At 54.6% G+C, this 10,678-nt stretch overlaps 1 protein-coding gene across 1 annotated transcript in view; it reads left to right on the top strand.

Moving 5' to 3' along the window:
- The window catches only part of RGS12 (regulator of G-protein signaling 12), an 81,722-nt gene that overhangs the window by 63,943 nt on the left and 7,101 nt on the right, over nt 1–10,678 (top strand). Inside the window, exons 4-12 of the mRNA XM_006875328.1 lie at nt 2,123–2,292; nt 2,696–2,788; nt 3,589–3,732; nt 6,203–6,382; nt 6,822–6,966; nt 8,507–8,583; nt 9,357–9,548; nt 9,784–9,857; nt 10,248–10,374. Coding sequence (XP_006875390.1) covers nt 2,123–2,292; nt 2,696–2,788; nt 3,589–3,732; nt 6,203–6,382; nt 6,822–6,966; nt 8,507–8,583; nt 9,357–9,548; nt 9,784–9,857; nt 10,248–10,374 — 1,202 coding nt within the window. The remainder of the gene's footprint in view (nt 1–2,122; nt 2,293–2,695; nt 2,789–3,588; nt 3,733–6,202; nt 6,383–6,821; nt 6,967–8,506; nt 8,584–9,356; nt 9,549–9,783; nt 9,858–10,247; nt 10,375–10,678) is intronic.

The raw sequence follows: 10,678 nt of genomic DNA, 5'->3' as shown, positions 1-10,678 counted from the left end.
CCTGTGAGTTTGGACCACGCTTAGTCTGGAAGGATGAGTGTCAGGGTCTCTTCTGCTGCTGTGTCATTGGTCCTCCCCCTCTCTGGTCCTCGTCATGGATGAGAGGACTTTAAACGGGGGACCTATACCTGGAAGTCCTGGTGTGCTGGCTCTAGGTCGGCAGTTCAAACCTACCAGCCACTCCTTGGAAACGCTATCTATACAGGGTCACTATGAGTCGGAACTGACTTGATGGCACTTACGAGCACCAACAATGTCTAGGTATGCATACAGTCTTCTGTAGTACAAAGCTATGGAGAAACCCCTGGTGCCACTGTGGGTTAGGCGTTGAGCTGCTGACCCCAAGGTTGGCAGTTCAGACCCACCAGCTGCTCCTTGGAAACCCTATACAAGGTCGCTGTGAGTTAGACCCAACTCTGTCGCAACCAACAACAGCCTGTGTGTCCATAAAGAATCCTGTTACACAAAGTTCCTGGCACACACTTTCATCAGCCAGGACGGGTTCATGACACCCAGAGCTTCTAGGAACAGGTGCTCAGGTGAGACGGGGTGTGAAGTGACAGCGCCCGACGGAACCGAGGGCCGTGGCTCGGGTCTCCCTGTTCTGGGGCCCCACCGGAGTGGCCCCCATTGGGCTGGCTGTTCATGGAGAGGAAGTGGAAATGTGTGCTGGCTGTCCAGCCTCAGCTTGGGACTGGCCTGCATCCCTCCCTCAGTGGCCAGGCCTGCCTAGGAATGCCCTGAGGCCACAGGGCAGAGGGCAGGGGCAAGGGCAGGAGGGCGTGGGGCTAAGAGTACCCCTCCCTTCTTGTTTGTAAAGAGCCCTGGGGTTCTAGTGCACATGGGAGGGTGGTGGGAGCCCAGGTGCCTGGCTGGAGTGCACATGACGGGGAGCCAGGTGCCTCGCCACAACACACACAGGCTGCTGTGTGCCGCGCTGCGTGTACTGCTCTGAGGGGGACCTGTGCCCTCTGGGGCCCGCTGGAGCCTCTCAGAGGCCTGGCTGCGTGTGCTCAGACGCGGCGTGTTGTTGTGTGTCCTTCTTGCTGTGTGCATGTGTGCAGGCACAGGTGTGAGAGCGCATGTACAGCCTGTGGTTGATTTTTCTGAGTGTCCCTGATGGCAGTCTGCGTTTGTTAGGTGCGTAGGGATGTGTTTGTGAGAATGAGTTAATGTGTGCATGAGTTTGCGTGCCTGTATGTGTGCATGAGGGTGTATGTGCATGAGTGTATTCTTTAGAGCCAGTGGTGTGAGTGCGCTTCAGTGCATGTGAGTGTCATGTGGGTGTGGCAGCATGTAAATGTGTGTGAGGGTGAGTGTGGCTGTGTGAGCAGGTGTGTGAGTGGGGGATGTGAGGGTGAGTGTGCACGTGTGAATGTACAGATGTGCAAGTGTGTGATTGTGTGGGGTGTGAGGGAGAGTGTGTATGTGTATGAGTGGGCAGATGTGTGAGCAGGCATGTGTGTGTGGATGTGTGAACAGGCATGTGTGTGAACGGGCTTGTGTATGAACAGGCATGTGTGGATGGATGTGTGAGTGGGCATGTGAATGTGTGTGTATGGATGTGTGAGCGGGCATGTGTGAGCAGGTGTGTGTGGATGTGTGAACGGATGCACGTGTGTGTGTGTGTGTGTGTGTGTGAATGTGCGAGTGGGTTGAGTGTGGATGTGTGAGTGTGTGTGCGAGTGTGTGGATGGATGTGTGAGCGGGCGTGTGAATGTGTGTTTGGATGTGTGAGCAGGTGTGTGTGTGTGTGTGTGTGTGTGAATGTGCGAGTGGGTTGAGTGTGGATGTGTGAGTGTGTGTGCGAGTGTGTGTGGATGGATATGTGAGCGGGCGTGTGTGTGTGTGTGAGTGTGGATGTGTGAGCCGGCATGTGTGGATGTGTGAGTGGATGTGTGAGTGTGAGCGGGTGGGTGTGCGGGAGGGAGGGTGTGGGGCTGCAGCTTGCTGGTATCGATTGTGTCGCTCACTGCTGTGTGCGGTCTCTAACCAGCCCTGGGCACGGTGTGGGCGCTCGGGACATCTGGTTCTGTTGGAGATGCTGTGTTGGGGTCCTTTGGGTGGCGCTTGCTGGGCCGGTGGGTGTGTGTGGCTGCATGGGTGTCTGTGTCCCCTGCAGAGCTGGACGGTGGTGACCTCAAGGACTGCGTGAGCAACCATAGCCTTAGCAGCAATGCCAGCCTTCCCAGCGTGCAGAGCAGCAGGCACCTGCGTGCCCGGCGTGTCGCCAGCTGGGCTGTGTCCTTTGAGCGCCTCCTCCAGGACCCCATTGGCGTGAAGTACTTTTCTGTGAGCACAGAAGACCCCTGGGCCTGCACAGGAGAGGGGCCCCTGAGTGGGAAGCGGCTGGCCCCCTCATCTCTGCTCCACCGGGTTCAGGGACTCTAGAAAGTGATGGGTGTTGGGTCAGCGGGCCAGTCTAGCCAGGTCCTGACCTCCCCTCCCACGATGCAGGTCTCTCTTCTCCAAACCCTGCTCAGGACAGGACCCCAGAGGCGGTGGCTACACCCTCTGCCCAGGATTCCCAGCAGGCGCTGGGCACGCTTTGTGTGAACTGCCCAAGAGCACAGACGTGCGTGTCAAAGCAAAGGTCTCCGAGTGGCCATTTGCAGGCCCTGCTCGGGGCTGAGTCGGGGTGGGTGGTTCGGGATTCCAGCAGCTGTGTGACCACTGGCTGGTGGTGTTTTTCCAGGATTTCCTGAGGAAGGAGTTCAGTGAGGAGAACATTTTGTTCTGGCAAGCTTGTGAATACTTCCACCATGTCCCAGCACACGACAAGAGAGAGGTACGTTCCTGGACTCCCAGGACCCAGAAAACACAGCCAGCCGGTCAGCATCCAGCCGGCTCTGACTGCAGTTTAGGAAGGGGATGCGAAAATGATTCCACGTGACTTTAAAAGTGCCATTTCCTATCCAGAATAACTTGCCTAATGTACATGTTATTTAATTTTGCCTAAACATAGTTTGTGAAAATGCCTTTCACATAGAACGCCCATCAGCAGCTGCCCTGACACTCAGATGGGCCCCATCGAGAGGGGGATGTGTGTGTGTGTATATATATGTATGTGTGTGTGTGAAGGGCAGTCGTGGGTGGGAGTGCTCCCGAGAATGTCACTCTGCAGTTGCCAGGCATGGGGCTCAGACACCAAGTACTCGGGGTGTGGGCCAGCATCCGGCAACTCTGGCCGTGGGGCAGTCTTCCCTACAATGACCTCATGCCTTCCTCCCCGCCCCAGCCCATGCCGCCTGCATCTGCTGTGTGGACTCTGATACCCCTGGTCCCTGAGCTCACGCTTCCCAAGAGCAGGCTGTCATGGTTACACATGTACACGCTCATGGCACGGAGATGCATACTGCCATGGGACCCGTCAACTGGCCGTTCAAGACAGAGCACTGTAATGCTGGCCAGCCCTTTTCTTTCTCCTTTCAAGCCAGAAGTGTCTTCTGGGTCCGTAAAAGCATTCTCCTGCGCCTGAGACAGTCGGGCACAGGGATGCACCAGTAAGACATGCAGAAGACACATGTGCACACATGCACAGGACAGGCCTGCAGCCAGCACGAGTGCTCACGCTGTGTTACCTGTCAGCTCTCCTACAGGGCCCGCGAGATCTTTAGTAAGTTCTTGTGCAGCAAAGCTACCACCCCGGTCAACATTGATAGCCAGGCCCAGCTGGCGGACGACATCCTCAACGCCCCGCACCCCGACATGTTCAAGGAGCAGCAGCTGCAGGTACAAGTCCAGGGCTGGGACGCACGGCTCAGTGTCCTGTATGGAGGCCCCGGGGAGGTGGGGGGCAGCGGGTTGAGAGGAACTGATGTACGCCCACAGGGCTGCAGGCTGGGTGGGAGGCTTTCCCAGGGATTGGAAGAAACAGCCCTTTGAACCTGCTATTGGATGCCCGGTGGGCTCTCCCCCGTGGGTTACCTGTACACAGACACGCTTACCAGTCCACTTACACATGATGATACAGTACAGGGGGGCTCCAAAAAGTGGGTGGAAAAATAGAATTTAGAGGTAATGGAAATTGCCCACAAACTCTTTGAAGCCCCTCTGTGTGTCTGGAGTTTAAAACATGTGGTGGTGGTGATGTGCCGTGGAGTCGGTTTCGACTCACAGCAACCCTGCACAGGGTTTCTAAGGCTATAAATCCTTACGGGAGCAGAAAGCCTCATCTTTCTCCTGCGGAACAGCTGGTAGTTTCAAACTGCTGACCTGTAGGTTAGCAGCCCGACTCGTAACCGCTACACTCCCAGAGCTCCATATACCTGGAGGTATTTGGAAAATGTATTCCAAAAAGCTATCCTGTGGCATTTGCAGAGATGAAGTCTGTGGCTAAGCCACATGAATAATAACAAAAATGAAAACTCAAACATTGGAGGGGGGTCACTTCCTGTGCATGCTGCCTGCATTGGGTTACACTCTGAACTGAGAAAGCCCCGGTTCTGAACCCTGCTCTTGAGACTGAAACTCAAAGGAAACACGTGAGCAGGCATGTAAGCTTGCTGGCAACATTGGTCTACTGGTGAGTGGAAGAGGGGGAAAGGCAGCAATGAAGAAATGGGCTGAGTTCAACCACAGTCCATTGACTGCCGTTGACCTGGAGATGAGAGAGAGAAGAGGAAGGGCTGGTAGTCCCAAAGTGTGGTGAGACCTTAGAGACACCTGAGCCCATGGACAAGGACATAGCTACAGAGGGCTAGAGCAGAGAGTGAAACATCCAGCTGATATGAAGTGAGGGGAGATGCACAAGAACACCCAAACTTGCAGACAGTACCCATTTGACCTAGCCTCCATGGCTTGATAATCAGAACTTGAAGAAGATTACAAAAACAACAAAAAAGTTTTTTTGATAAAGGAAACAAGGGTAAATTGCTACAATTGGATGAACCTGACCTATACTCATGGAGGAGGTGGTGATGGCTGTGTGCCGTGGAGTTGGTTCTGACTCATAGCGACCCTGTACAGGGTTTCTGAGGCTGTAAATCTTTACGGGAGCAGAACGCCTCATCTTTCTCCTGTGGAACAGCTGGTAGTTTCGAACTGCTGAACTTTCGCTGTAAATCTTTACAGGAGCAGAACGCCTCATCTTTCTCCTGTGGAACAGCTGGTAGTTTCGAACTGCTGAACTTTCGGTAGTTAACTCTAAATACCAGCAGAGAGGGAAGGAGTCTTCACATCAAGTATCAATGCTATCCCCTTTGTACACAGGGTAGAGAGGGATGGTCAACTTAGATATCGGCTACCTAAAATGAGGGGGCAATAAAGGCACGAAGTTACTGGCTTACAAGGTTTCAATGGGGAGCTTAGTTTAATAGTATGGGGTGGGGGAAGAGTCCCCACTGAATGCTTTTCATCTTGTCTAGATGGGTCTTGTGAAAAGAGATGGGATAAGATTTGTAAGATTCAATAGCGAATAATTGTTACCATGACTAATTGCGACTGTCACATTTGTAAAGGTAGAAGTTTTATATCAATAACGGGGGAATAGTTAATCTTACAGTCCAGAAACAGAGGACCCTAGGACCAGCAAGGGAGAAGAGCACAAACGGAATGCGGGACCTTATCCAGAGAAGCAGCGACACCAGAGATGGAGGCAGACAGAGATGAAGACATGGAGAGAAGGAGTAGCTGAGAACTCTAGACTCATGGGAAGAGAGGGACTGAGAGCTGGTGGCCAGGAGGCAGGCTTGCAGAATGTGCCCTTCGGTGGTTTAAATTATATATGCTGAGTGTTAAAAAACACACACACACACACAAAAAAAACCCCAGCTAAAATGAACAGAGAAATATTGTTAACTGATGGTACATGGAGGGGATTATAATCATTGTAATGAAACAAGGTGTGTGATTTGTTGACTGTAAAACTGATGATCTGCCCTGTAAACTTTCTCTCAATTCACAATAAACACATTAAACAAAAACAAAAAGGTGGAAAAAGAAAAAAAAACAAGGCCAGGTTCTGAAGGCTGGCACGCTGGTAGTCTGTGTCCACGGGCGGAGTGAGCTAGCCTCAGTCCTCCAAGTCAGCTGGCTGTAGTGATGGATGCAACAAGGGCTTTGTGGGAGAAAGAGTATTCAGACAGTGGGCACACTGAACAGTGGCCCAGGCTAGGCGGGTGTGTCCCTCTGGAATGACTGGGCTCCTGGCCCTGGAGAGGGGGGACGCACCCCCGACTCTCCCTCTTTCTTGACCCCTCAGATTTTCAACCTGATGAAGTTTGACAGCTATACGCGCTTCCTCAAGTCGCAGCTCTACCAGGAGTGCATTCTGGCCGAAGTGGAGGGCCGCTCACTGCCCGACGCGCAGCAGGTGCCCAGTAGTCCGGCCTCCAAACACAGTATGGGCTCGGACCACTCCAACGTCTCCACACCCAAGAAGGTGCCTGCTAGCCCCAAGTGACATGGATGGTGGGGGGTGCAGGAGCCTCATGGGAAGTGAAAATAAACTCCCACATCTGCTCGTACTCCCCCTGGACTGACGGGTCAACCTGAGACCCTGACCTTCAAGACAGACCTAATGCTGAGACTCAGCCATGGTGGGAGGGGCCTAGCCTACTGTCCCTGTCTCTTGAAGGATCTCGATGGTGGTTGTTAAGTGCTGTTGAGTAATTTCTGACTCATAACGACCCTGTATGGGGTTTCCGAAGAGCGGCTGGTGAGCTTGAACTGCCCAGCTTTGCGGTTCAAACCGACTTTGTGGTCCAGCTCATTACCCCACAGCACCACACCGGGACTGCCTGCATCCGTTTACAGAGTGTCCTTGCTGTGACTCCAGGTAACGTTACATTACATTAACCGAGTGTTTCCTTTGATGGCAGCTAAGTGGAAAGTCAAAATCTGGAAGATCCCTGAATGAAGACTTGGAGGAGGAGGACAGTGAGAAGAAGCGCAAGGGGGCGTTTTTCTCCTGGTCAAGAAACCGGAGCACAGGGCGCTCCCAGAAGAAGAAGGACCATCCCCAGGGTGGGTGCTTGGCGTCACCTATGGCTTTGGTGTGCACATGGGCATCTGGCGGGGGCAGGCTTTGTGAGGAAACATGGCCAGCCAGAGTGCGGGGTGGGGGTGGGGGAGTGGTGGGGGGAAACCCTGTCAGTGGCAGCAAAGCAGATGAGCTCGAGGGGTGTCTTGTCGCACGTGCGGGTGGCCGGCTCCTCATTGGCTGAAGAATGTGTGAGTGTCTCTGAGAAGCCCGTGGCCAGGCTGGCCCTGTGAGTGGAGATATGCAGGTCCCTGTAAGCATGAAGGGGGTCTTAGGTGTTGCAAATGGTTAAGTGCTCGACCACTAGCGAAAGGTTGGTGGTTTGAACCCACCCCAGGTGCCTTCTGAAGGTCGCCGCCTCACACCCACTGCACGGGGGGCCACCATTCAGTGGCAATGGGCCTGGAAGGAAGGCGCTTATTTTCTAGAGATTTACAAGAAGGGGATCGCTGTTCAGGAAGGAGTGGTCCCACGTTTTGCAGGGCAGTGACCCCAGCGTTGTCATGCCAACAGCCCCATGGTTGTGGCCCGCACCAGTCATGGCGCAGAGCACAGAGCTCCTGAGCGCTCACAGGACCAGGCTGAGAGAGACAGAGAGAGGAGAGGAGGCACGGAGCTCCCCAGGACCCGGGAGATGGACCCCTGTCACCTGCACAGTTCCTCTGTCCACTCAAGTTGGACCCCAAGACCAGGGTGTCAAGCACCTGGGAGAAGGGGGTATCAATCACCCACAGTTCCTTCGTCCACTTGAGTGGAACCCCGAGTACTTGGGAGATGGGTACCAGTCACCCACAGCTCCTTTATCCACTCGAGCGGAACCCCAAGGCCAGGGTCCCTAGACCCAGGAGAACTTTAAGGAGTTGCCTGGAAGGGGTGATTCCAGGATGCCCCCTGTCCCTGGAAACTTGACTCCGTATTGGCCTGCATGGACGCTAGGAATGAAGGTTGGGGGTCCTTGGAGCTGTTGTCCTAACACCCCTGGAGTCCCCCCAGATCCTGTGCAGATGTGACTTGGAAGTGATCTGTGTTTTACAAGTTGTTCCTCTCTCCGTGTTTTCACGTCAAGTCCGTGGTGACTGGCAGCCCAAGTGCCGCCTGGCATTCCTAAAGACCTCCTGCCGTCCCCGGGGAGTGTTCACTGCTACCACAGGGTGGCTCTCACTGGGCGGCCTGAGGGCCACAAGGACCTGGACTTTAGCTTCCATGGGGGGATGATGCGTTTGACTCTCTCAGTGAGGAGGGGCTCTGGATTGGTCTTTGGTCCTCTATTGTTGTGATGTGCCGTGGAGTCGGTTCCAACTCAGCGACCCTGTACAGGGTTTCTGAGGCTGTAAACCTTTACGGGAGCAGAAAGCCTCATCTTTCTCCTGCGGAACTGCTGGTAGTTTCAAACTGCTGACAGTGAGATTAACAGCCTCTATAGATACTGTTTATCCTAACGAGGGGGTTTGGGAAGACCAGATGATGGAGTGTCCATGTGAAGTGTTGCCCCTTGACTCCTGTGCACCCCGTTTCCCCGAACAGAGCCTCTTCATGCCAATGGAGGCCTGTGCCGCACAGAGTCCCAGGGCTCAGCGTCCTCCACAGGGAGCCTGGACCTGGTAAGTGCCATCCCTCCCACACCAGGCCATGTCCACGGGGCAAGGGTGTGGCGTGGCCGTGACATGGCCAAAGGGGTGTGAGCTCATACATGTGTAGACTTGTGCTCATGCATGTGTAGACGTGCACATCTGTATGTAGGCACATGTGCTCATACATGTGTAGGAATGTGTTGACCCATGGGTTGGTATGTGGTCACCCATGTAGACATGCTTATCTATGTTTATACATGTGTTTGTACATGTGTAGACATGTGCTCATCCTCGTGTGGACATACGTGAGCTCATCTATCTGTAGACTGCATCCTGTGCAGCCACGTGTGCTCATCCATGTGCGTGCTCATTGGCATGTAGATATATGTACTCATGTGTGTGGACTTGTGTGCTCATGCATGTATAGGCATGTTAGTCCTTGTGTTGTTGTTGTTGTTGTTATGTGCCGTCGAGTCGGTTCCGACCCATAGCGACCCTGTACAGGGTTTCCGAGGGTGTAAATCCTTACGGGAGTAGATGTGCTTATCTGTGTTTAGGCGTGTGTTCATACATGTGTAGACACATGCTCATCCTTGTGTGGATGTGTGTGTTCATCTATGTGTAGACTGTGTGCTCACCCATGTTCAGCCACGTGTGCTCATACATGTGTAGACTTGTGCTGATACATGCGTGTGTTGATATCTGTGTAGACTGCTCATTCGTGAGCAAGCACATGTTGTATCTGTGTGTACCTGTGTGGGTGGTGTGGGGCTGAGCCTGACTGTGCTGTCTTCCGCCCCCAGGCAGAGGCCTGCAGGGCCCCGGCACCAGAGCAGGAGAAGGCCAAGCACTGCCGTGTCCACCTCCCCGATGGCACGGCTTGCATGGTGCCCGTCAGGGCGGGCGCCTCCATTAAAGAGGCCCTGGCTGGGCTCTGTGAACGGCAGGGCATCAATGGTGCAGCTGTGGATCTCTTCCTGGTCGGCGGGGACAAGGTACATGCGCCCACCCACACCTCTCCTCCTAGCATCACCTCCTGCCCCTGTGATCTTGTTACAAAGGAGACCTGCTGTCCTCACTCCCCGGCCCGGCCTGCGCGGCCGGCTCGGCTGGGTCTGTGTGCAGGCAGCCCTTTGTCTGGGCAGCTGTGCGCCCGCCCGCACACATTGTTCCGAGCGTGCCTGTGCTCGCTGGCTCCTGCCCACGAGGCCTGTCCTTTGTCCCTTCCAGCCTCTGGTGCTGCAGCAGGACAGCAGCATTTTGGAGTCCCGGGACCTACGGCTGGAGAAACGCACTGTCTTTCGGTGAGAGACCACCCGGGCTGCGCAACCCTGCCTGCTCCCTTACCCATACCAAGTAGACATCAGTGGGTACTCGATGGGTTAGTGGGAGGGTGTCAGCAGCCCCCACCTCCCACCAGGAACTTTCCTTGCTGACCCTAACAGGGAGTCCCATGTCCTGTGGCCACCTCATTGAGCAACGCCCCCATTCCAGGCCCTGGGATGCTGAGGGGGGTCTTGTGCCTTATTGGGAACATTAGGAAAGCCGTGCCCAGATTCTTGGTACCTGGAAGGAGGTCTTTGATATTGGTGGCTGGATGTGGGTGAAGATGCTGAGAGTCCAGAGCCATTGAGGGACCGGAACTGTCACGTGTATTTGCAATAAATGCTCACTCTCCCCCCAATCCCCCACAGGCTGGACCTGGTCCCCATTAACCGGTCAGTGGGACTTAAGGCCAAGCCCACCAAGCCAGTCACAGAGGTACTGCGGCCCGTGGTGGCCAAGTATGGCCTGGACCTTCGAGACCTCGCCGTGCGGCTAGTGAGTGTCCCCTGCCCCCCATGCTGAGTCTGTGCCCACTCCCTGGTGGACACCCGTGTCTGCTCAGGACTTTGTGATGCCCCATCTTGGTGACCTGTGCTCTCCTTACAGAGAAATGCCTGCTGGACATGGGAGGGGCAGACAGGAAGCGTGTCCAGTGTGGTCTGCGGCCTCTGTGGTCCCACTCCTCCATCCCTTCCAATGGAGGCGAGACTAGTCACATGGGCCTTGGTCTTCCTAAATAGGGTCTCGGGTTGGCGTTTGCGGTGAAGGACCTTGGGTTGATGTTTGAGGTGAAGGGTCT

This window comes from Chrysochloris asiatica, unplaced genomic scaffold, assembly GCF_000296735.1.
Source record: "Chrysochloris asiatica unplaced genomic scaffold, ChrAsi1.0 scaffold00319, whole genome shotgun sequence".
Taxonomy (NCBI): Eukaryota; Metazoa; Chordata; class Mammalia; order Afrosoricida; family Chrysochloridae; genus Chrysochloris; species Chrysochloris asiatica.
This window is presented reverse-complemented; position numbering and strand designations above follow the sequence as displayed.